Source organism: Antedon bifida, chromosome 5 (genome assembly GCF_963402885.1).
Source record: "Antedon bifida chromosome 5, ecAntBifi1.1, whole genome shotgun sequence".
NCBI classification, from domain to species: domain Eukaryota; kingdom Metazoa; phylum Echinodermata; class Crinoidea; order Comatulida; family Antedonidae; genus Antedon; species Antedon bifida.
Window position 1 is genome coordinate 8195810 of NC_136230.1, and position 27425 is coordinate 8223234.

A 27425-nucleotide genomic window follows, 5' to 3' on the forward strand; every position below is an offset into this window, starting at 1 on the left:
GTAGCTGATCTTGCACGCATCAAGCAAGTTTGACGAATAATGTGTCATTTTGTTGATTTAATCAAATTTATCACGTCCTTAGAAAAAAAACCAAAAATAATGTTTTCACTTATAAAATGACAAACTAAACAGTTAAATTAAACTAAAAACTCATCAGCTGGCAGCCAATTTGACTATTTTTTTTTTTTCGATCACAAAGTTTTTGGTCAAAGTGAAGAACTATTGTGTGACATTAAAATGGCACATTCAACACACAAAAAAAAATGGGTTTTTTTTCAGGAACAATACATAAACAAACCGAAAATGTCTCTCTATAATTAATATCATGATGCATTCGTAAAACTCCATTATTAGTCCGTGCATTTGCTGATTGATTATTATGACCCGGATTGAATAATTATGCAAACAAAATCGATGAACCGAATGGTTTTGTTTATTGATTGGTAATGTTTTAAAAACAAGTTATATTCGTTTGTTTGGCTATTCGCGTTAACCTCATTCCAAAACGCGTCATCGATAGTAAGTTTCGGTTCAGTAAACATTGGTAATGTTTAGGCAGGGAAGATGTAATTACCTCCGCCAAGGAGGTTATGTTTTCACCCCTGTATGTTTGTGTGTGTGTTTGTGTGTTTGTGTGTGTGTCTGTGAACAGCATGAAGGCCACAGTTTTTATCCGATTCTCACCAAATTTGGCAACAATGATCTATGCCCCAAAAGCTCGGACGAGTTTGAATTTGAGAGGAAAAGGTCATAGGTCAAGGTCACAACTAACAAATAACTATTTTACTGCCTAGAAACCACAGTTTTTATCCGATTCTCACCAAACTTAGCCACAATGATCAATGACACATCATATAATTGTGGTTAAATTTTGAAGGGTCAGGGTCAAAGATCAAGGTCCACAAAAAACTAAAAAAAAAGAAATTAAAAAATAATAAAAAAAAAAAAACCTCAGTGGGACTTGAACCAGCGATCTCAACTGTGAGAGATACATAACCATTACACCACACTGCCATCCACAACTTTGTAGTGTGCAGTTAACATATTAACACTTAGAACTAATAAAAAAAAATGTAAAAAAAAAATATTCAGGGGGCATTTTATGTAGGGGAATTTTACAGTAGGCGGAGGTTTGTACTCTCGGAGTACCCTCTAGTTTAACTCTTCACTGGTCTTCAAATTCTGATACGTGCCATGATAGTTCAAGCCCGTCACTATTCACTAATCCAAAAGTTATACATTTGGATTGTAATATAACAGTAGGTAAGTTAATATAATTTCTAATTTGATACGATTATCAGAAAAGGAATTACTGTGATACGGGTTACTGGTGGTACTGAGCTATTATTGTTTTTTTATTTCTTTTTATCATGTATATAAATATATTGTATAATCCGGGTTGTAAAATGAAAACAAACAAATGAAAATGTGTGAACTATTTTAAAACGGGATAGATGATAATGATGATCCTGTCAATTGTATAGAAAAATATAAGAAAATTAATGAAAAAAGGAGTAATACAGAATTCATATAGGTAAAAATGTTACTTATGAACTGTAACGACATTTACAAGTTAAATAATACGATTTTATGTAATATGAGATAATATGAATGTGAATAAAAGTGGTGTTTGCGCCACAAAAGAGAAAAAAAAACAGTAGGTAAGTCAACATAATGTTTAGTTGACGCACAGAAGCATGCGTTGACGATTATTGCGTTTCATTATATTGTAGGCATAGTAAAACATTATTGAGTATGTAATTGTGTTTCCGTTGTACTCTCCAAGGTAACGTAACTAGCTGTAGGAAGACTTTAAGGTATGTTGAATTCAACCATATCCTCTTCGTTTCACTCTATCTATAGTCATATAGCATAGTCGGTTAGGCCTACATCTACTGCAATTACATATTTTACACATTTTCAAACAACCACTACGCTCTGTTGATATAAAATACATTACCACCATTTCAGCGTCATGACGCCAATAAATGAAACGTCGTACAAAGGGGAATTGGTCTATTGAATAGAGTATAGACGTATATAGTGTAGGCCTAATGTAGGTAGGAAGTTCTATATCATTAATGGACGTTTTATTCTGTTTCACACTACCAGGAAACATTAAAAGAAATGTTTCGTGGCCTACATGTACATACATGTTTTATGTTCTCTGTCATCATAAAATCTTATGATAAACACTCGAAGCTTTAAAATGCGACCTGTTCAATATTATTAATCTACATTTTATATTAATATCTTATATTATATTATTGGCAATGACAAGAATCTACTTAGATGTAAAACAAAAACAAATAATGTTTTTATATTTGTGCGATGGTAAAAATAAGTTGGTGAAATATGAAATTCTATTTTTACTCGGGCTTCGCCACATGAAAATACAATTTCATCTTTCACCTTCTGAAATTATTTGTACCATCGCACTCATTATATGTATAATAAACAAAGAGGCCAGATCCGGCGGCTATTATTCCTAATGCTTAGGAATGAAACAAAAACAAATTGAAAATATAAAATTCTTAGGAGTTTAAAATAATATAAATAAAATGAAAAAGTTACGTGAAATTATATATTTACTTACTTAAATTATATCTATAATTTATTTCTTATATATTTTATTTATTATTATAATTTTGCGACAAGCATGGTTAGTCCACGTCACCCCAACACTAAATCACCCCTATACAACTTGGCTCTTTTTATTATTCGTGCAAATAATAGTCATGGAATGGGATACAGTAGGGCCTAGTGTGTTTTAGATTACAAAAGCATAAATTGCAAGAGCTATTATATTCTGTAAAAAGGAAACGAAACATCTACGAAATATATTAATGGACTAGGTGTGATTTTGTATAATGAAAACAAAACAAAACAAACAGTTTTGTTTTAATTTGATTGCAGAAGTGGAAATAATTTGTTTTATTTTAATGGTGTTCCTTGTTATCAATAACTGCAGAGTATTGCACAGTTATCTTTAGGTTTATATTGATTTTTACATAGTTGTAAGCATTTATCATAGGTCAGTTATTGTACCCTGTACCATTCAAAGGTCCAAAGTTTCTATCAATATTTGTAATATTTCTGTTGAAGCTTTGAAAACAAATTGTATAATATAGATTAGATATTTATTTTTCATTTAAAATGATTAATAGTGGTCCATATACAAGGAACAAATCTCTAAAGACCAGAGAAGTACTGGGAAGACCACTGTTATTTATAGTTTTGAAATATGACCTTGATTAGTGACAACAATTGTTGCTGTCGATCTTTTTTATCTTCTCTTTTATGATAAAAATTGTGAATTAAATTAAGTAAAACATTTGATACCCACTGCAGTCTTGGACACGAGATGTAAGTATATGTTAATATTAAAGATGTGATTGTCCCCCAAAAACATGAAAAATGAAGATTAATTAAATCAGACTTTTAATAGGTTATTTTGTAGTTTTAATAAAATGAATCACTTCTGTTGAAAAAATAACCGTTTTCACTTATAAAATAATAATAATTTTTCAATCTAATTTTTGGTCAAAGTGGATAACTAATATGTGACATTAAAATGGCATATTCAACAGAAATGTTTTTAATAATTATTTTTTCAGGGGGACAATACATCTTTAAAGAATTTTATTATATATTATACACACAAACCTAGTTGTTAAAGTTCCTTATTACGTACATGTTTGTTATATTTACAGAAGAAATGGATCATGGCGTCAAATAATGAAATCGATAATATTGCCGTCATTGTTAATCCTTTCTATGCATTCATAACTGATCAACATAATGGCATGGTCAATGAAGAATTCAAGAAAGTTAAACTCCATTCAAAAGACAAATTGGTCAGGATTGTCTACGATAAAATAAAAACACCGCTAGATTTGTTTGAGAAACTCTGCGATAATGGAATTATCTCGGAGGACGATACTACATTTCTGGAGGAAGTATACCACCATATCCAGAACAAAACTGGCCTAGACGAGATTGAAGACTACAAACGTAAGAGAAAGGAACATAAAGAACGTATCAGGTTACTGTCAGTAAAAACCGATGCTTTGTTTGTTGGAAGAGACAAAGAATTGCACAAAATCTTACAGGCTTTTGCTGCGAAAACTGGAAAATGTTGTTGTGTGATTCTCGCCGGTTCGCCTGGAATTGGAAAAACAAAGTTATCCATTCAGACATGCGCAATCTACCCGGCATTTTTAATAGAAGAAAAAGTGGTCGTTACGTAAGTATATAATATTGTTATTAAACTACTACATAAAGCATCTTAGTTTCTGTTTTAGGTGTTGCAGATATATAAATTAGAGCCGAACAATCCTTATGAGACTGAACAAATTATTTAATAACAATTACAATTTTCTTTTCAATTTATGAATAATTAAAATTCTAAATATGACTGAAATATTATTTTTTTTCCTACAGTACTTATCTTATAAACTTGAGGAACTTGATGTCAATGAACGAAGTAGGGGCTGCTATCATGAATGCAATTGGTGTCAAAGATATAGTACCATCTACGTTTGATGTAGACGCGTTATTAGGAAAGATACGCGATATCAAATCAGGTATATTTTAAAATGTCCAACAGTAGACTAACGGTTAAAAACCCCAAATCTGAGGCACTACACACATCAATTTGAAATCAACCAATTACAAATGTTAATCAATTTTTCAGTTTAAAATGATTACTATTATACTGTGTATGATAAAAAGTTACAATATGGTATATATAACATTTTGTTTTTCAGAAACAATAGTTTACTTGGATAATGCTGATGATGTTTTGAGACCAAGACGCCCTGTGCGTGACCACTTCATCAATTTTCTTGTTAAATTTATTCGTGAAGAAAATCAGAGAGTGAAATTCCTAATCACAACAAGATACAGAGTTGATAATGAGTCCTTATTAGCTGTAAACAGCTTTCATCAACTTGATATAAAACCTCTTCAGGTGTTGGATGCCATGTCTCTACTTCGTCGCTCATCTGACCTTCCAAATCTTAATGACACGATTTGTAAAGATTTGGTGTTTGTTTGTGGCCACAACCCTCACGCGATTCGAGCTGTGGCCAGCCGTATGAAACTGGGACATATGCAACCAAAAGAGTTTCTGGAACTTCTGAAAAAACCGGCTCTGGCTAAACAAGTTTTCGATCACAAGTATGGCGTAAAAATGTCTACTGAAGGCCAGGAGATCGAACAACAAGAGAGCGTTCTCAGATGCCTACGTGTTGTGTTTGATCAACTCGACAACAATTGCAAGTCATACTTGATAAAGCTGTCCGTCTTTCCAAGCTTCTTTTACAGAGATGTAGCTGCTATCATTCTTGGTGAGGAGAAGAGCGTCACTGGCTTGTATCTACAAGATCTCTGTATCTATGGTCTTTTGGAATTCGATAAGCTTGATCAATTTAAAAACATCGAATCTTGTAAAGGGGATTGTAATCAGTACAATGTCCATACACTGGTGAGGCTCACCTGTGAACTTGAGACAAGAGATGAGTCTTTAAGACCATTTTTTGATGCTGCCATGGAAGCATTCCTCAATCATTACCATCGAGTGATCAATGACATCTGTGAACTTGCAAACAAACATTTCAAGGAAGGCCTTGAAAAGTACCAGAGTGATAAAATCAATCTAGTACAATACCTGGAACATGAAGCAAGCAGAAAACCGACAAACTCTGCCAAAGAATTAAACTTTTCTCAGGAGGACAGACGGTATGTTGTCTTTGATGGCTTGGTCGAGGCAGATCGAAGAGTTGAATATTTTGAGATTAAATCACGCAAAGCTAAGGCAGAAGGAGACTTGATCAGTTACAGCTTTTTATGCGCATGGGTAGGAGACCAATATATATGTCAAGCCCAAATATTAAAGGCACACAAAGCCGCAGACAACGGACTGATGACACTTGATAAACTAAAATCTGGAGACAAAAGTCATGAAAATACAATGATTGCCAAAGCCGCCTGCTTGTACGTAAAAGGACGAGCATACATCGGGCAGCAGGAATACGAGGAAAGTTTGGTAGTTCTTCATGAATCGTTAGATTTGCGACGAGAACTTGAAGGAGATCATACGATGACCGCACGTGTACTCAACACAATTGGTCACGTGTTCTATCGTCAGAAAAAACTTCGGGATGCCCAGCGCTATCACCAAGAGGCATGGGACATGATTGACAAAATCACAGGTGGTAAACCAGAAGTACATATTGATTTTTCTGTGTATGTCATGAATGTAGGAACCTGTTTTAGAAGCTGGGGAAATAGATACACTGATGCTAAGGAAACCGAAAAGGCCAAGGACCAATATGACAAAGCTTTAGATTTTTTCAATAATGCTTTAAAAATGCAGCAGAGGAGCTTTCCTGGTCTAGAGATTGAACTGACGTCAAAGATTCTTAGGAATAGAGCACTTTGCTACTTTGAAATGGAAGAATATACCAAAGCTCTACCAGATTTTGAACGAAGTTTGCGCATTAGCCAACGGATTTTGAAAAAGAACCCTGACACAGCTAGATGTCTGTACTTTGTTGGTAGTACTCATCATCATATTGGTAAGAAGATACTAACAGCTGCAGATTTATCGGAGGACGAAAAAGGTAAGATAAATGTGTCCGGCCTTCTAGGAGCAAGCGGGAAAATACATAATATTGTCAAATTTCAAATTAGTGTTTACCGACCAACCGACATAGCGAGCTGTAAAAATGATCGGATACACCTCATCACAGTAGTTTTAGATTATAGATGACAAATACAACTATTCTGTTTTCTGTATTTACATTATTTTAAGCAATTTCATTTATGATAATTTTTCTTCAGCGGATGCTTACAACCACTTCAGTCTTAGTATGAAATTCCTTGAGGAAGCCTACAATATGGAGCATAGTCTGGGACCCCATCGACGAAGCATTGACTATGAGGACCTTAAGAAAGAGATAATTGATGTACTCAGTTCACTCCGAAAAGATGAGGATGCCAAAAATCTCTGGGAACAACGATTTGCAGTATGAGTTGTTTTTTTTTCTAAAGAAAATAAAATACTGGGGTCAGATTTATAAAACACGCTTAGAAAAAAATCCTCTAAACCTGGTTTTAAATATTTTGTTTTAGTCAGTTTACAAATAACCTAAGCAACTATTTGTAAGTTTATTTTCTTAATTCCATAAGCTACCATGGACTGGTTTGATAAATAAAATCCGTAGTTTTTCACTTGAGCTTCTTCTTAAAAATCTTGGCAACAAGATTGACATATTTTCCGCCAAGCCTGGTGGTAAAAGATGTGACTGACGGCAAAGTAGTTGAAAATTAGGTCATGGAACTTTTTTCCTTGTCAAATCAAATAATATACAGTACCGTATCACATGTCAAACATTTTAACCAATGAATCCAAATTCTGAACATTGCTTTGTTCAAGTTGTTTAAAATATGTAAAAAAACTATTAAAATAAATTTAGCGGTAAATTTGTGAAAAGAAATCGGCTAATATTTTTCTTACGAAATTAACTATACCAATACCAACTGGAAATGTTCTCCTTTTTTAATTAGTCGATTAGTCTGTAGGCCTAAACTCATGATATCATCATGTTCGTTTTTTTTTTATAGAAAACCGACCAACAAGATACTACTGAAATTTATTATACGTGTTATGAACATATCGGTGCACCAACGCAACCAACAGAAACCATTAAAGAAGAAGAAGATGATGAACCTATGGAACCACGTAGATCAACGGATGAAGAAGGTGCAACGCTGAAACAATCAGAGGGAACAACCAAAGAAGAAGATGCTGTAGCAGGTGTAAAGAGTTGCGCGAGTGCTACGTCGCCTAAAAAAAGAAAATTGGAAACATAAATGATTTTAGGTTGATTTAACGGAGATAAGAGAAAGGCTTGCATATTTTATAGATGTAGTGTTCCCAAAACATATAAACATATAAAAAAAAATCCACAGAAAGCAAACCGAACCAAAATAATGATTGAAAAATGATAATAATAAATAATGATAAAATAATTACATTTAAATTACATTTAACCCAAAATTTATATTACGTTTTAAAATAATTGTTTTAACCTCTAATATTTAGGCCTATTTGTATGGAAAAATGTACCTAGGTCCTAACTCTTCGTGATTATTAAATTAGTTCAGTTACTGTAGTTTGTTTAGACATATTTTTGTTTACCTTCGCAAAGGAGGTATGTAGTCGATCGCGTGTGTCTGTTTGTTTGCCTGTTTGTTAGCAGGATTACTCAAAAAGTAATTTTGAGTAATATAATATTACAAAATACAGATAGATATGTGGTCAAGGACCACTCTATTAAATTTTTGAGGCAATCAACTTCATTTTTGTACAACAGGCAAGAGTTATAATTTGTAATTTTAAAATAAATAAATCAATTGATTTAATGTACAGGTTTTTTTATAGTAGTTTTAAAAACCTATTTCTTTTCAAATTCACCTGTTTTTTGGCGTTGCTGTTCTATTGTTAGTCAACTGAGACACAAAAATACATTTTCGGTGAAATCTTATGTATTAGATAATTTTACTGTAGGCGGAGGTATGCACTCTCGGAGTGGCGTTCTAGTTATACAATGTCATGGCAACAACAAAGTCTTAGAACTTTACGGAATTATTCCAAATGTATTTACATTCCAATTGTTATAGTCATTTAAATACTGTATTTTTGTTATCGAACCTTGTATAAATACAATATTAATTCAAGGTTCATACCTTGCATAGGCCTAGATAACTGAGGCCACCGATTAGAAGGAATACTGCCAAGATTTTGACGGCTTAGAATTAGCTTATTTAAAAATGTGTAATTATAATGCAAGTAGTGGGAAATAATATTAATAGCCGAACTTTGAACATATGTGTGCCTTTTAAAGTTTAATAAATTGTTTTTAAAATAAATAAATTAAGGGGAAAGCGCCATGTGAATGACCGAAATTCCCGTGATCCAGGACATACATTTTGGTCCCGGTTCACGGTAATATTAGTTTCAAAGTAGGCACTTGGTAAGCCTACATAATAACATAGAGCAAAAGTTCGGTCACTAAGTTATTTAGTTCCAACATGGAGCAACAAAATAAATACTTCTTTTTTTTTAATCTTTGAAAAAGTCAAATGGTCGAGCGGTTAAGTCAAGGGGGCCGTTCACCGTACCAAACGAGCCAACAACATCGGCAAGAGTTCGAGGCCGACTCGCTCCTAGTTCTGGTGGTGGAACAAGTCTTCTCGGATAAGGACTATAAACCGTAGGTGGTCCAGTGTACACAGTTATAACCTGTGTGCACTTTAAATAACCCAGTTCATTATTCGAGAATAGTAGGGGATTACCACCTATCTGATGATAGGATAGTGATTAATTTACTATTGGTAATCCTTGGCCACATTGCCTAAAGACATAAAATAAAAAATAAATAAAAACAGTTATGAATTCCAGCAGGTATTTTTAGGCACTGATCTTTCTTTCAGTATAAAACGTTTCTTTTCCATTTTCTTTAATTCTCATGAAAATAAAATAAATAAAAAATAATTATGATGAATGATAATGAATTTACAATTTATATAATGCAATAATTTCTATTTTGAATATTTTGTCTTGTGAGTGGTGTCTGTGATTTCATATAATGAAACTGTTCCAATTTGTCTTATTTTCTTCTTTCAATATAATATGTTACTTTAAATGCTAAATAAATGTGTAGTGTGTGCTGCTTAAAAAGTTATTTATTTGGTTATGTCATTTAACAAAAAAAAGGCACCAATTAATAAATTAAAAATAACAAATAATATAAAACCAAACCTTACATAAATGGATCCGTCAAGCCAATTTGGAATATGTAGTCCTATAAAGTTCCTAAAAAATAAGAAAATTAATCATTTTTATGATGAACCTGGCTTTTTTTAGTACCTTTTTAATCAATTGAATAATTTGTTTAAAACAAAATAAGACTTTTTTTTAATGTTGTGAATGACTCTTGTTACAAAAGTGAACACACCTTTTTCCTTTGGATGAGTAATAGCTACCGGTATGAATGATGTCTATGCTGGATTGCTGTCGGCTGCCCTCTATGTTCAACAACTTTAAAGTTAGTCCGTCTCCGAAAGTTTAATAAAATCTGCAAGTTAATTTTCAAATCAGTATTATTATAATAAAAAATAGTATTTCTAGACTGAAAGCATAATCAAGTATTATCTAGTACAGAAATATATATTCAAAAAAGGCCAGTACAGACATTGAAAATTGTAGGCCTATATTTTTCCAGGTTTTGCATTTGAATAATAAAATTTAACATTAACTACAAAAAGTTACTGTCCTACCAGCGTGTAAGTAAAGACTCCAAATGTATTTTTTCTGCCATCAATGATGATCCATGACAGGTTACACTTTCCAGAAAATTTCCTTTTCAGAAGTAAAATATTTTTGTATACTTTGACAGCGTGTATTGTATGTAGGCATATTGGAGACGGACACTGGTATTCCCCAGAAGACCTTGCTGAAGCAATAGCAGAAAGAAGTTTATAGAAAACCTAGTCGGGTATTTCGCGGACTAAGCAAGTCTTGTGTGGCACTGTCAGTGGCACTGTGGCTCAGTGGACGACGTGCTTGCATAACTTGGTTCAAATCTTGTTACAATTCCAGCATTTCTTCTGACGTTCAAATACAGAGCCACTACCTAGCCTCAAGTGAGACTTGGTTTACAAACTACCTCATCCAATAATATGTATTGTTGTTGGATGGTGTGAAAATAATAACAAATTACAAGTAAAGGTAACAAAAATGAAATACAAGTTATCTCTACCAAATTCCTTTTTTAATATATTATATTTTCTTAGCAAGCAGGCAATAAACAAAGCTCTCAGACAAATACTCTATAAAAAGATAGTGTATACAAATAGCTATAGAAAATGAGATGTTACTACAATACTGCTATACTTCCAACAACAGATTTAACATTCCTGTACATCTAGTGTTCATTTTACAAAGTGTTTTTGTCTTTGATATCAAAATGATATCAAAATACAATATATAAAAAATACAATTCACTTTCCCTTAAATTTCAAGCAGGGTTTAACTTTATAACTTTAAAATGTGTTTTCTTCTAATGCTATGCAAATGATGATGATTAAATTCAGTGAAAATGTTTTTACGATATCATAAATGGACTAAAAAACCATTAAAAAACAATCAGCATTTACAGTACCACTAATAAATGTACCAAAAACATGTTACATGACCTCTTTGGATAGACCATGAATATTCATAGCTGAAAGATTACATATTAAACATAATTCATGAATATCCATAGATGCAAGTTTACATATTGAACATAAACCATGAATATTCATAGGTGGAAGTTTACATAATTGACAATTATCTCATGAATATTCATAATCCTGAAAGTTTACATATTGAACATAATGAATCCTCATAGATGTAAGTTTAGACAATTGAACATAAAAATTCATTGAAATAAGATTACACATTGAAAACATATACATGAATATTCATTGTCACTTTAAAAATAGGGACAAATGCAATTTCATACGATAATGTGTTCAAGTACACCTGTCTCCATGACCACCTGTAAAATGAGCATTTATTAGCATATGAAATGATTATATCTGCATGAAATAATATAAACATACGAGATATGATAATCTGCATAATATGTAATATGAAAATTTGCAAGATGTCATAATTTATTTAAAGATATGATCATCTGTAAATATAATAAATTATGGACATCTGCATATGAGATGTCTCACTATACATGAGACATGATCATCTGTACATGTAATATGAACATCTGCATATGAGATGTCTCACTATACATGAGACATGATATCTGTATATGTAAAATGAACATCTGCATATGAGATGTCTCACTATACATATGAGACATGATCATCTGTATATGTAAAATGATCATCTGCATTTGAGATATAAATATACATAAGAGACATGATCATCTGTATATGTAATATGGACATCTGCATATGGGATGTCTCACTATACATATGAGACATGATCATCTGTACATGTTATATGAACATCTGCATATGAGATGTCTCACTATACATATGAGACATGATCATCTGTATATGTAATGTGGACATCTGCATATGGGATGTCTCACTATACATATGAGACATGATCATCTGTACATGTTATATGAACATCTGCATATGAGATGTCTCACTATACATATGAGACATGATCATCTGTATATGTAAAATGATCATCTGCATTTGAGATATAAATATACATAAGAGACATGATCATCTGTATGTAACAGATTGAGATAAAATAATCTGTATAATTATATCATTTTAAAACTTCATTAGCATATGATCACCTGTATACTCTATAATATATTCAAAATCATAGTTACAAATATCTTTCTTCTACATACAAAAAGAAATATGATTATGTACATTTTTTTGAAATACAGGTATTTGCATACAAGTGCCAGTATACTGTAGAACATGGCTATTTAGGAGACATCCTTTTAAGGGGACACTTTTCCGTGAAACGAACATGGGGATATTATATATTTTAACACTACAGCCAACCCCTATTTAGGGGACACTTTTTGGTCCGGCAGATGTCTCCTTTATAGGGGTTCTACTGTATTTCTTAAGTCTCATAATGCCATCGTAAATTATATTGAAGGTAAAATTAAACTTAAGGATAATTAATGAAATTGTTAATGTTACAAGATTAAAGCAGAATACATAGACATAAAACTATAAGTAACGAACATTGTGAGCCAAAAAAAAAAGAAAAAAAAAAGTGTAATGGTCCAATGCAGAAAAAATATGTATGTATTATGCATTAGCTAGCTCTCTCCTCCCCTGGATTTTGACACATTTCATAGATTGTTCAGATAATTTTAAAGGTATATTTACTTCAATTACAACTTGGTGATTTTCTCTACAACAAAAATATTTGAAAAAAAGAAAGAAGCAAAACTCATAATTGACTAGAATGTATGTTGATTCTCACATACACTTGACACAATCGAACATGCATCATACTACACACATTCGGTTACTCTCACACGCAGCAATTATTAGTTTGCGAAAAGAAACATGCACAAAACTTCTTAAATGCAACACAATTATTTATGTTGCCAAGAATAATTGAAACACCTTCCTATAATCAAGTTTGAACTGTTGAGCTGGTCCCCTGTCAACTTGTCCACAGCCTATGACATCATCATCAGCAGCATCATTTAAATATCATGCATAATTCATTACCTTACTTATCATAGCAACCAGCCTGTGGTATATTTAATATTATGATACATTGCTTACAAAACATACAATAAAATAATATAAACATTTATAATTTGTCTCCAAATTATTTAAAGGGTCATCATACATATAATTAAGGCTTTGATGCCAAAATATTTATTTTCGGTAGATCTGAAAAATCACTTTTCGTTCATTTTTTTTAGTAATATATCTAACATTCATATAAAACTACAAATATCTATTCACTTCTTTATACAGTAATAATAAATATATACAATAATTATACAATAGAAGACAGTGTGGTATGTGTTTAAATGCTATTGGTATCCATAAGTATTTTCTCAGATTTTAAACAACAGTTGTTGGCAAATCATCTGCCTGGATTCACATTTTCAGAAGATTCTGCATAATGCTCATTACTTACTAAAAACCCACTTATTTTATTTATCAAAGAGTGCAAGTTTTAACACTAAAGTTTATACTGGTAGAACAAGTTACAATTTTAACAAAACATGGCCAGTTATGAAAAACACTCTTTCACATGTTAATTATCATCTAATTTCATTAATTAAAATATCCTATAATCTTTGGCCTGTCGTCATTCATGGAAAAAAAATAGCTCTCATTTAAAAAGAAATAAAAGATATATAAAAGAAAACTTTTTACACTGTACACTGTAAATTCAACCAGTCACAAAGTCACTATGTAAATACTTAACAAGACATTATATTATACTGTAAAATTGTAAAAAAAATGGTTGTGGCGATACTTATTAACCGGTACCAAATTAAGTGAACATGGCTGTGGTGGTACTTATCTATTAACAATAAGAGATAGTTGTTGTTCCAAATGCTACAAAATCTAAATTTGTTTTTGGTATAAGAAATCAGAAATTCTGTTTAATTTGGTGTTAAAATCACAGTAAAAAGCCAAACCAAAAAAGGTCTTTTTTTTTAGCTTAGAGAAATTTTGATGTGAAGCTTAAAAGCAGCGAGCATATGTTTACTCAAAACTGGTTTTAAAGTGGGGATATATTACATTGATTTTGTTAAGAGATGCTATGCAATGTGAAGTCAAATAGAGTGTAAATTGATAAAATAGCCAGTTACCAACCAGTTAGAAACATTTATATTATCAAACCAATAAAATTGCTTTAGATAGACTTATGTTGATTAAATTATCTCCAAATTAGTGGAATGTTATTTGAAACTTCAGGGTTTTGAGAATGTTCCACATATAGTAATAATTTCAATATAAAGTACTAATAACAAATAATGAATATCATTAACAATCATATGCCACAATGCAGGAAAAAATATATAACTTTTTCTTGTTTCTGTTTCCCACACATCCAGAACATTAAATTTGACATTATTTGACTATCAAATGTTTGTGATAACCAGGAAACTGTCAAGAATTTCAAACATGTAACCTCAAATAAATTTGACATACATTAAAGAAAATCACAATAAGAATATATGAACATTTTATGTATCAGAGTTAGGAAAAGCCATCTGAAAACTAGGCTGACAATTGGTTCCAACTCACATGGTTTTCAGAGCTAGAAATGAGTTGGCATTGGCATTACCACCCACACCCAGAGGTGTGATGGTGATATTGCGTTAATTCGCAAATGCATTCTTAAGTTTATCAAAACTGTAAAAACGCCTTCCTTAAACAGCCACTGGACTTAGTTATGCTGATATCCCTTTCACACAGGTAACATTACTGCAATATTACTTTCTATATGAACGGGTCTAGATGGGTAATAACACTAGCATGCTTACTACAATTTCTATGTGAAAGGACTTTGGAGTTACAGTCGATTCAAATTAATGAAAATCTTGTCATATTCTTAGTTCTACGATAGTTACTCTACTACTTAACAGTATGCATGTGTGACTTCAGAACCAATCATAGGGCAGAACTCAGTATGTTTGCATTTTAAACAAGCATGAAGTGCTACAAGAAATATCGTTATTAAAATCATTAAAATTATGCAAGATTTATTTGAAGTGCATACAAAGTATATTTCCTGACTTGAGGGTTTGATGACAAATTTAAAATTGTAACCACCATGAGATTGGCACCAAATTTGGGAAGACCACACAGGTGTAACGTTTGAAAAAGAAATAGATTACAAAAATAAAACAATTACAAATGTGTATTATTAATTAATTAAAATTAAAAATCATAATGTACAGTTAAAATAAACTTTTAAAGGCAATTTTGGTAACTACATTTCTTTCTACAGGTACAAATTTACATATTCACATATTTACAGGTAGATATTTAAATGAGTTAACCTCCTGAATTTTGAATAATCTGTTGGTCTTCAACATGATGTTTGGCAAGTTGCCAGCTAAAACTGGCTGATGAATACGAAACTATCTCAAATACTGTTGCCTATAGAGTGTTTGCAATCAGACAAGTACCATCTTAATGTTATTATTGGGTAGAAACAGCACAAACTGTTGTTGCTTAGGATATGTTCAGACAGATGACATTAGTTTGTAAAATCATCCTTCGTGTTTAGGCAGCATTAAGCTCTGTCCACACTATCAAACTTTATGTGACCAAAAAATGTGTGTGCCTATATATGGACACGATGATGTCATATCACTACCATATTTTGGCACATCACACTTTTTTGTCAAACTAGCTTGATAGTGTAGACAGACCCTTAGGGGTGCAGATTGTTGTAACACTAGATGGGGATTCAGATGGGTTACACCTCATGTATCTGTCTCCGTTAAAACCACTAATAAATATACTACCATAAACATATACTAACTTATATATCAGTTGGTTTTTAGCAGACATAAAGTAAGCTGCATTGAATTTTTTTATACTAATGTCATGTGTCTGAAAATAGCCAAGCATCTACTGGATGGTAATAACAGAATCTGTCCATTTCCATTTTGCGCAGCTTAAATTAGCTAGCCCTAATCTTCACCTACAAATTATTTCACACACCAATTATATTCATCTATGGACCTTGCTCCAAGCGTTGGCCCACTTTACAAGGGATTGCTTAAAATGGCTTCAAGATCATTGAGGTCTGCCTCGGTAAACTGTTTTGTTGGATTATGCAAACTAGCATTTGGATTGGTCATTGGCACATTGTTCATAATATTCTGATGTATGTTAATGTTGTTTGGATTTCCGTAAGTGGATACACCAGCTGATACTTGTAATTGTTGGTCCAAAGCTTGCTGTTGTGAATTCAATGAAATTGAGGTTTGAATGTTTGTATTAATTTGCTGCCGATTAGCCATATTCCCGGGATAAAACCCCCGCCGCATATTCATGTTGGGTACATTATTTGTGTTTATTGTCGTGGCTGCGGTCTGACCGAAGTTAGTCTGTTGCTGGAATTGCATGTCACCAGGCAAGTTGAAAGTGTTTTGAAATCGTGGGTTTGTCACGGTCGTGCTAACTTGTGCAGTTGCTTGAAGCATGTTTTGTGACATTGTTGGGTTCATTACTTGATTCCTTCCTTGCCAGACTCTCTGTTGTTGTTGCTGCTGTTGTTGCTGCTGTTGCTGCTGCTGCTGTTGTTGTAAAAGCTGTCCTCTTACATTTTGTCCGACCATACTCTGTCTGTTGATTCCTGGCCTGAGTTGAGTATTTTGACCAGCAGCCAACCTCATCATTGCTACATTCTGTCCATGTTGCTGCAATCCTTGAGTGTTTTGATCCTGGTAATTAAACATAGTGTTCTGTTGGTTTGCCAGAGTTTGCATCGTCTGCCCAGCCGGAGCATGTGGAACCTGCATTCCTTGAGTTGGCATATTAGCCATTCCCTGTCGGTAATCTGGTGGATTCATTGAACTGGGATTTTGCCGCTGCATCAGTTGTGCTTGCTGCATACTCATTTGAGTGTTTTGGTACACAGAGTTATTCATGGTTCGTGTTTCCTCGTAACGTGGCGGAGGTCTACTGTTATGATTCATTACTTGTTTCATCTGATCTTGCATGTTTTGTGTTGGCATTAACTGTTGATTGTGTTGTTGCTGTTGAAATTGCATTTGTTTACTGTACTGCATCATTCGCATTTGTTGTTGTATCTTATTTTGTCGCGACATTAGCAGCGACGATCCATTATTCAATTGTTGTTGCAGCAGCTTTTTATTATTAATGTGCTGTTGATGTTGATGTGGCTGTCGTAGCATTTGTTGTGTGATTGGCATATTTGTCTGCTTGAATGGTAAGCTTGGTTTCTTCTGAATCTGCTGTTGGTTTGCTAGAATATTTGGTACTGCCGGCCTAACAGGAATAGAAACATTTGGTGTACGGTCGATGCTAACCGGCATTATTGTGTCTGGCTGATAATTTGGAGTGAATGGAGCAATTTTCTGTGGATCCTCAAAAACTGTGCCACCAGGTCCAGTAAACACCTGTTTTGGAGCTGCTTGCCCGGATAAGGACATATTTGCTTGCCCAGATAGGGACATATTTGCTTGCCCAGATAAGGACATATTTGCTTGCCCGGATAAGGACATATTTGCTTGCCCGGATAAGGACATATTTGGCTGCTGCTGCGGCTGCTGGAACATGCCATTCATTTGAACTTGAGGTTCAGATTTGATCATGTTATTTGCGAATCCCATTTTTGCATGTGATATTGACGGAAGTGGATTTTGAAAGTTTGGTTGCCTGTGTCCCAATTGTACTTGTTCTTGTTTTGGGACTGCATTTTTATAAAGAGACGGATTTTTTGGAGAGTTACGCGACATATTGTTCATGAATTGTTGACTCTCTGTTTTTATTGGCTGCCGAAGCATATCCTGATTTGGTTGTTGATTTGGTCTTAATTCACCTATATTTGGGAGGGCATCACTTGTCGGTGTCTTAACGTCAGTGGCGACGGTGTTTGGTGGTCCTTTCATATCGTACGCACCACCAGCACCATTGTTACCTTGCGGCAGGACAGTCATACTGTCCCTTGGCATGGCATTGTTTATTTGTCCATTAATTTGTCCATTAACCTGGCCAAGTGACATGCCAGGTGAGTTAGTACTATGAATAAGAGTGTCCTGATTTTCATCTGTTTTGTTATCTCCAAATTTTGTTCCAAAACTTTCAGTCAACTCTTTTTTCCATACTTCTTCTAGTTCTTTCAGTTTTTGCTCAATTTGTTTGTACTGATCGGGATCACGAATGATGTCATTTTCAATATCCTTAAAATTAATATGGCCATCAATAAGATTTGAAACAAAACAATCGTTTCTAGAATTTGGACTGAATGACATTGGATCATTATCAGTGGCAGTTGCAAGCGTATCTTGTTGTTGACTTATCGTGACATTCACATTTGTTTTATCATTTAGCGTGATATCAATCGACATACTTGTGCTGGACACATTTTCTCCAGCTTTGTGATTTGGTCTTTTTGGTGGTATCTGATGGCCCTCTGGCTCTGCGTGACTATTTTCCCGTTTACGCTTATTATTTGTTGGTGTTTGTCCGGAGTTTAACAACTTCTGAAACACAAAATAAAAAAGAATGACGAAAATTAGTAAAGTATTACATTTTTTTTCATTGTATATAACATAAACATAATATCAGAATAAAATAGTATTTATGAAAAAACATCAATGAACAAAACTAGTAGTACTATGAAAGAGAATAGGAATGAATGAAGAGCAAAAAATTCAGGGATGCAAGGAAACTTCATCCTAATAATACTTTGGGTACACATTTCAGGAAGGCATCACACGCATATAGGATACAACAAAAAATCTGCTGCTAAGACATTTTTCACCATTTCTTTGAAATAAAAAAATCTAATAAATATTATATCGTCTTCATACAATAATATATTTTTCTCTGTAAATCTTTTGGAATGGAAAGTCAAATACAGGCATACCAATCTTGTCAGTAATACTACAGGTATGCCATTGTATGCTTCACTAGGCACATGAATATGCAATAAGTCTAGAGGTCAAAGGTGGATTATAACAAATAAATAATAGGGATTGACTTGATAAAAGGTTACTTTTTATTTTTTACAGTGTTGTTCAACAATACACTAACAATGTTTCATGACATCAAATCTAATGTATAAGAATTAAACACAATTAAACTAATTTACATAATTTATAGGGCCAACAAAAAATCAAATTCAATATTTAAAAATAGGTTTTAAAATTGTCTTCATATTTTAACCCTTTGATCTTAATTTTCTGATTGCTTCTTATACTATTTATTATTCAATAAATATATTTTATTTTGATTTTACATGTTCTGACCACAAAAACTACCACAATATGTTTTTTTTAAAATTCAATTAGTATCTAAAATTAACCAATAGACCAACCATGTATTGTTTTAAACAATTTATTTAGAGCTTAAAATAAAAAGCTGTTTAATTACAAAGGACAAGTATATAACAGTGTGTATACAGTGATTATCCACAAAGGTTCACTGTTACTATGTGGAAAACGTATTTAACTCTATGCTTTCACAATTTCTACATGTTTCTGAATAAGAATGATATATGTGCTACATTAGGCGCGGGATGCAGTAGATGAAACGCATACAGCGTAGTAAAACGTTACTAACCTAGCAAGTGGATAGAATACTAGAGGGACACATAAGAAAAACTTGATTAATAATTCCCTGTCAAATCTCCTGTACAAAGCTTTTTGAAAATACTTAGCATATTTGCAATGATTAATGCCATAACAGTTACTAAAGTTTGATGTTGTTAAAAACCAAACAAAGCAATTGAAAAGTTATTTGAATAATTATACCATGAATATATTAATCCATTTGATCACAAGAGGGCCTTATACAAAAAACACCAACAAAGTCTTATATAGCCAGTTGTTTTACTCTAACTTAAATATACAAGTTTAACAATTATTTCATTATTAATAATTTTCCTAATTTGAGTTACAATTTATTACAAAAACTCCAGGTCACGTTGATATAATATATGATATTGCTCTCACAGTGATGTAGCCATGAGAAATAAAGTCCGGTTTTCGCAAGAAAAGGGAACCACCTCTGTTCAAGCCACTGGGTTGTCAAAGGCCTCTGTGAAAAAGTGGTCAGGTTGAAACCTTTACCATCCGTACTGATGGCTATGACCCTGTGTCATACTTCGAACAACATAAATGATGTTGCAACACCTAATGTTTGTTTTTAATACTAATTGAAAACCTTTTCTGCTGCTAGAAGTTATGATTCTCATTCATTTTTTCTGAAACTTAAGCCATCTCCGTATATTAGGCTATGCTTTATTGTCCATGCTAATCAAATCCTAGCTGTATACACAAATCCTTTGATCTCTCTACAAGCCTAGATACTACAGACAGCTAATTTTGATTATTTATTCATACTATACAGTTTCTTGCATTATTTCATCAGGCAATCATGTATATAGTTGTTGTTCAATATGTGTGATGTATGTTCCTACGATATGAATTTTGGCCGATGTCTGTCGCAAACGGCAATGTCAATTAGTCTTACATTCATCTGAATGATGGATGATACTAAGTCAGTACTGTCTAAAGCACCTTGATTGGTCCTTGTCCAGTGCCCAGCTCCACCCGATATTCCCAGATGGTCTCCCATCCAAGCTCTAACCGGGCAAACGTTGCTTAACTTCGGTGATCTGACAGAAACCAGTGTTATACTGTACTATTTTAAGATTTGTTATCATTGTTAGAGTTATTTTTTTATGTTTGTTCATTATTCTCTTTCTCCCCACTCGTGGAAAGCCACTAGACCATGTTTGTTTATGCATTTGGTGATCCTGCCGATCTTTGGCGGGAGGAAGAGGAGAGTAATCTACAGTATTTTGTTAATTTTTTTTATCCTGTTTATTTTAATATAAATATGGCAAAATAAATAAATGAAATAATTATTTGTCAGATAAAAAAAATCTAAAAAATTATCTAAACTTTCTTCAATAATTTTGCTTAAAGCTCAGGTACAGGCATGAATTTTAAATATAATATTTGGTTAATTGTACATAAATCAAATATTTGTAACAGAAATCAAGACGAAAAAACATGAATTTCCCTTAATATGGTCAAATACAAAATTTGGCAAAATTCTTCCATAAAAACCAGAAAGACTTTTTTTCAGTAGTTAGGTAGTTAACCTAATGTAATAACGTGTCTGGTGACTCCCTAGAAGGTGAAAAAATATGGTGGATATACGGTGGATAATTTTTGCTATAGCATGAAAATAAAAATTTGAAGTTGGATAAAAATACCAGAAATGTAATATTCAAGTTATATTACCTATATTTAGTCATCTGATAAAATTTTTTACCACACCGTTTATTTTTCATAGCTTTTTAAAATGCCTCTCTTTTTACAAAATGTGTGTACAAAAGAATAGAGATTTTACTATGTAATTTGAACTATCCCCCCACTGATAAGAAAGTGCTTATTTTCAACAAGCTCTTGTAACACAAATAAAATCCCCAAAAATATGAAACATAGGGGAAACTATAGATCGATAATTGTTGGAATGTATGATAAATATAAATTTTTTTCCCGCACCTGGCCTTTAAGTCAATTTTCAAAATAACCTAACCAAATATTTTTTCATCTTTTCGTAAAAATATATGATTTTACTTGATGTTGAGACTTATAAAGCCGAAGCTTGTGTCCCTCTGTGTGTTTCTATATATTATCTTGTCTACTTTAGGAGGCAAACTTGCAGAAAGAAGTAGACAAGTGTTTTTCCAGCCTTGATGTATAATCAAAAAACTGATGAACCCTCAGTTTTTCACTTAAGCACTTCCTGACAATCTTGACTTAAGCAAAAGTAAAAATATGTTATGATGTTTAATTGGCAATTACGTTGTTTACAAAATATGAAATAATCTCTTTATCGATGCATCTTTTGTGAACTATGACTAGGGTTAATACGTACAATAATAAAAATATTACGTGTGCAAGTTTGAGTTTGAGTGGGAGTAGTAGAGGGGGTAGAGGGTTATATGTGAATCACACTCACTATATGAATGCTAATAATATTAGTTATTAGGTAAATATTCATCATAGTATACCTGTTGTAAGTATGATAATTTCTAGCACAGTAGTAAATATATAGACCACATCAAGTCATTGTTATCATAATATATTTGCTGGTTTTTAGATCAGCCTTGTAAAACAATCACAATGATGTACATACATGAGAGGTCACGACCCAAGTAGTGTTTGTAGTTCAAAGCTCCCCATGTTAGACTCTTGTGACCTTTCTGTACACTTTTTTCCTATTATATACAGTATTATGCAGAAAGTTTCTTCCCTTATAGATAGGCCTACTGTGTCATTCAGAACAATTTTATATATCCCTTAAAAGCGTGTCATTCTTCTTGACATATTTACAAGGGAATATATACAATACTGTAGAAGAGTTTAAACTACTGGACTAAAAATTAGGGAGAAAGATCTAAAAACAAGTAGCTGATGATATGTTTGAAGTATTAAACAGGCAATAATACTGTATATATGCAGACGTTAACGGAATGTGAAAATTGTTTTGTCTCCCTGCATTGAAATAATACATCTCTATTCACTAGGATTTCCTATACTATTAAAGAGACACTTTGTTGGGCCCCCAAAGGTGTGCCCTTAAATTAGGGGTTCTACCGTATTGTGTAATGTTAAATCATGTATAGTTTTATTAACCACACACACAGAATATTATAAAACTAGCTTTGACTGGATCACTCATGACTGCGACCAGATCTAGTCTTATGGAGTTTGCTACATCCACGGACTACTTCCTGAGGGTTTAAATCCTTTGCCACCAGGAAAAGATTGGAAAACTAACAACTATGTTAATAACAGTCGATATTTTAAACAACAACTTTCAATCTTTGGTATATATATATAAATGATTATTATAACCGACCTGCCATGGGTTATAAAAACCTGGTGAATTATTAGAAGTTTTCAAAAAAATCTGGAGATTTAACAAGAAATTGGGAGATTTCATAAATAACCAATACAGAAAATACTAAAAAAACAAGACAAACCAACTAATATTTGCTGCCCTCTATCTGTTGGATAGTTGGCCGTTGGTGGCGACTTTCAATTTGAAAATGGCGTTTTGTTTATTTTGTCGCAAATTTAGCAAAATATGCACACATTACACAATAACATTGATGTCACTAAAATTTATTCATAAATCGAAGTATTTTGTAGGAAATTTATTATGTATTACTGAAAAAAATATGATACAATCAGAAAAATCGGGTGAAAATCACATTAAATCGGGTGGAGATTGGCCTTAAATCGTGACAACTGACAAAATCGGATTTGGCACGTCTGTTACCTGTAGAAATAGGGGAAAAACACAATTTTAGAAAGCCTCTCTAGTTGAGGCCTAGACTCCCAAAAAATAACCAAAACCAAAATAGCCTGGTGAACATTAATTTTGTTAACTAACATCACAACTTTTTTTGCCACCAGGAAAAAAAACACAAACCGATTATAACATAGTTTAAAATTTATTTTATTCCAATTGAAATTCATCACACCGCCTAACAACTTCCTAAGGGTTAACTTCCTTTGTAATCAGGAAAAGAATTTAAAATAAATATAGTATAAAAATGTATTTTATTCCAAGTGAACTTCATCCCACCTCCTAACTACATCCTGAGGGAAAACTTCCTTCGCCACCAGGAAAAGAATTAGAAATCGACCAAATATAGTAAACATATTTTTTCTAAAATAACTTTCAGTGTGTTATCTGAAGCTGATCCGAATTTTACCTGATGAATTACCTTATGAAAATGTAAATAATAAAAAGTTTTACAAATAATTCACAAAATGAACCAACAGTTCTAACGATGTTTTGGTATTTTAATAATATCAGTTCAATCAAGACAGTTTAATGTATATTACAAAATGTCCTTTAATAGACTAAATTAGCATTAGCAAGTCTATGAAGTGAACTATAAGTTATTCAATATTATACATACATACATACATAATAACCAGTAATGTACTGTACTCAGCCATATGAAACTGTGAGAACACAAGATAATATGGTGCTAGTCACCACATGCTGGGCTAAATTACACACAGGTCTAGGTGTGATAGGAGTAGACAGGGTGTAGGCAAGGTACAAATTTGATCAAATAACAAAATCTAAGACTAAATGTCTCTATTAGTCATACTGAAAATCTGTAGATGATTTACTTGGCGGTAAAAGTAGTAGCAGTGGTAGAAGGCAACAAAGCAGTTTCTTCCGGTGTCATATTTTAAACAATGTGTGAAATGGACCGTTTATTTGTAAAATTGTATGTAGCATTATTAGTGAATATTTAAGATTAATTGTAGGAAAATTATACAGGTCTTTAAAAGTTTGCATTTCTTTTCAGAATAAATAGGAGAAAAAAATGGCAGATTATGTATAAAAATACATTTATTTGTGACTATCTCCAAAATATAAATAAATCGCAGTACAGTGATATTTGAAAGTGAAAGAAAAATATAAAAACAAACTTTCCCTCATCTGAATCAATATATTTAATTAGCAAAGATACTAACCTCAGAGAAGGATTTAAAATGTAGTAATTACAGTCTTTTCGATTCACCATAAAGGCTAGCTCTGGTCTATTTGAGCTGAAATAATACATTTAAGGGTCGGTTTCTGCTGTATAGCATCGAATAAACCGTTTATTTCAAAAATATAATTTTTAGGCTCCAAAATGAAATGGTTAACATTAACATTACCCAAAATGCAATGTGATTACACTTTCAAGAGACTGTGTTAATCAAATAATTGTTATTTTGCGTTGTAGCTAAACCAGTTAAATGGAATTCTAACCTCCATTGTTTGGGTATTTTAACCGCTATTTTAACGCTGTTTTTTAACAGGTTATTGAAAATTTGTCCTGTTTCTGCTGCCAAGAAGGTTATCTTTCGCAGAACAGGACAGGCTCGAATATTGATATAAAAGTTCTAATATTATTATTAGTAAACATGAATAACAACACAAACTGTATATTTTGATCTTGATTCAACATGAACGTGTAAACCAATTACATCCCTTTTAAGAAAACATGAATAAACTGACCAATGAAATCATGCATGACTCATCACTACTCGAATTTACATTTTTTAACTAAATTTGATGCCTTAAGTTTGCATTATTTCCATTAATTTATAATAAATGAGTTTTATCTAAACATATACAATACATCACAATGGTTAAACTTAAGAAGTAAAAAAAAACTCTATGTTGAGACGCTGCTATTGAGGGGCCACTACTTGCCGGTGAGGGAAAATTAAACACTACGGCCAACCCTATTCAGGGGCCAACCTCTATTAAAAGGAGACTCTTTGCCGAGTCCCTGACGGTGTTCCTTAATAGGGCTTCGACAGTATATATACTTTGTTATATAATACAATTTGTGTTTATAATTTGTGTTAATAATAATTATTACTGTAGAAGTAAACATTTTTAGTAGTAAATACATTTTTGAATGTTGACACTGCGAGTGTTAACGAATAATGAAATGATAAACAATTAATAGTTGAACAATGACTCAAGCCGACTCAAATGCAAACAGCTTAAACTTGCAACAAGCAACACATTGGAATGTTCAAAGAAAACAACACTTTGTTTGAATAAATATAAAGTGAAAGAATTCTAAAAACAACAAATTTGACAAGAATCAGTAAGTTAATGACTAACTAAACACTTATTATAAACTCCTAAACATGCCATTACTAAATAAACGTTTTTATCAAGGTGTAATACTGATACAGAGTTCATTGTGTTTATTTCATTTAAAAAGAACCAACAATATTTCCAAGGTCCTTATTCTACAAAAAATACCATAACTTGAAAAAAAAAAGAATCCAAAATGGCCAAATCATTATATAAAAATCAGTAAATTTCAATATGGTCCTTTTTTGGTATGGGCATTTTAATAGGAGTATAGGCCTACACCAAAATTTTTAAAATTTATACAAGCAAATTTTGGTGCTGGACATAAAAGATACTAACGATAGTGTTTGTCTTCAAAGGACATGAATTTGTGATTCTCTTTTTAATCTAACAATATCCTATCAGATTAATTGTAGAAGAAATAGCCACGATAATTAGATGTAACTGGTTACATAACTTTAAAAAAAGATTTAAAGAAAAAGATAAAATATGGTGTATGCAGTATGGTGGGTGCTATAGTAGGAGTAAACTTTAGATTTGGTGAAGAAAACCAAATCCCAAGATATCACCTACCTCAACCCAGCACAATTACATCATAATCATTTACATTTTTGAAAGCAATAAATTCACATATAAAAAATCAAAACAAAAACGGTACAAAAAGAAATGAGAGTGGTACGTTAAGGTGCTCTCACTAGAGGGTGCCAAGGCACATTGACAGCTAGTATTGGTGTTCTACTAAAAATTCTTCTCTTCGAATTTGAAAGGTAATGTTGGTTAATATCCAGGTAACTTAGGCATGAAATAGAATCAATAATTTGCATAAAAGTTGTATTCAAATTCAGAAAAAAAAACTCAACAATTAATCTATTAATTTTTAGACATTGTACTAAAAAAATCAAATAAATGGTGAACATAGCATTTTAAGGTGTCAGTAATGGCTTTGTTGAATACAAACATATAAACACTATTTTTCTATAACAAAAGGATCATTATTACCATAAAGGAATCCTTTACATGATACAATATATGCACTGTAGAAATTCAACAATACACAATTATTTATGTTGTAAATATTATTATATTTACAACTTGTTCATTGTTTTCCAGAAAAAACAATCAATTGTTTAAACTTACTAAAGTCAAAAGTACAATATGACAGTTGTAATACATTCTAATTTGACCTTCATTGACCTATGATGTCAAAAAGTAAACCAGGAAATGCTTTGTTAAGTGTTGAAACTACTTATTGTTTTTGCCATTTATATAACAGTACTTTATAGTACTATTATAATATACACTGTATTCTTAATCAAATTTATTACTAATATTATTCCCGTGTGGGATGATTAAAGAATTTTGAATTGAATTGAATTGAATTATATAATTAGTTCCAAAATCATTATGTAAGTGTGTCAATTTTATTTACTATACAAACTATTAATAAACATTTATATGTTTTTATTGTCATCATAATAAAAATA

The 27425-nt window shown here is 32.3% G+C and overlaps 3 protein-coding genes across 4 annotated transcripts in view; 2 read left to right on the forward strand and 1 right to left on the reverse strand.

Moving 5' to 3' along the window:
• Positions 1-8921, forward strand: part of LOC144843819 (uncharacterized) — a 67042-nt gene extending 58121 nt beyond the window's left edge. Inside the window, exon 7 of the mRNA XM_078700774.1 lies at positions 8764-8921. The gene's annotated coding sequence lies outside the window, so the exon portion shown is untranslated. The remainder of the gene's footprint in view (positions 1-8763) is intronic.
• On the forward strand, positions 3726-8235 carry LOC144843283 (uncharacterized). Its single transcript, XM_078700078.1, has 5 exons — positions 3726-4246; positions 4444-4586; positions 4770-6626; positions 6847-7031; positions 7630-8235. Exons 1-5 carry the CDS (start codon positions 3726-3728, stop codon positions 7876-7878), a joined length of 2955 nt encoding a protein of 984 aa, XP_078556204.1. The 3' UTR covers positions 7879-8235.
• A 1865-nt stretch (positions 8922-10786) lies between the features above and the next one.
• LOC144843821 (uncharacterized) overlaps positions 10787-27425 on the reverse strand; it is a 41274-nt gene continuing 24635 nt past the window's right edge. For both annotated transcript variants that reach the window (XM_078700777.1, XM_078700778.1), the window contains exon 2: positions 10787-18773. In XM_078700777.1, coding sequence (XP_078556903.1) covers positions 16308-18773 — 2466 coding nt within the window. In that variant the 3' untranslated portion in view covers positions 10787-16307. The remainder of the gene's footprint in view (positions 18774-27425) is intronic.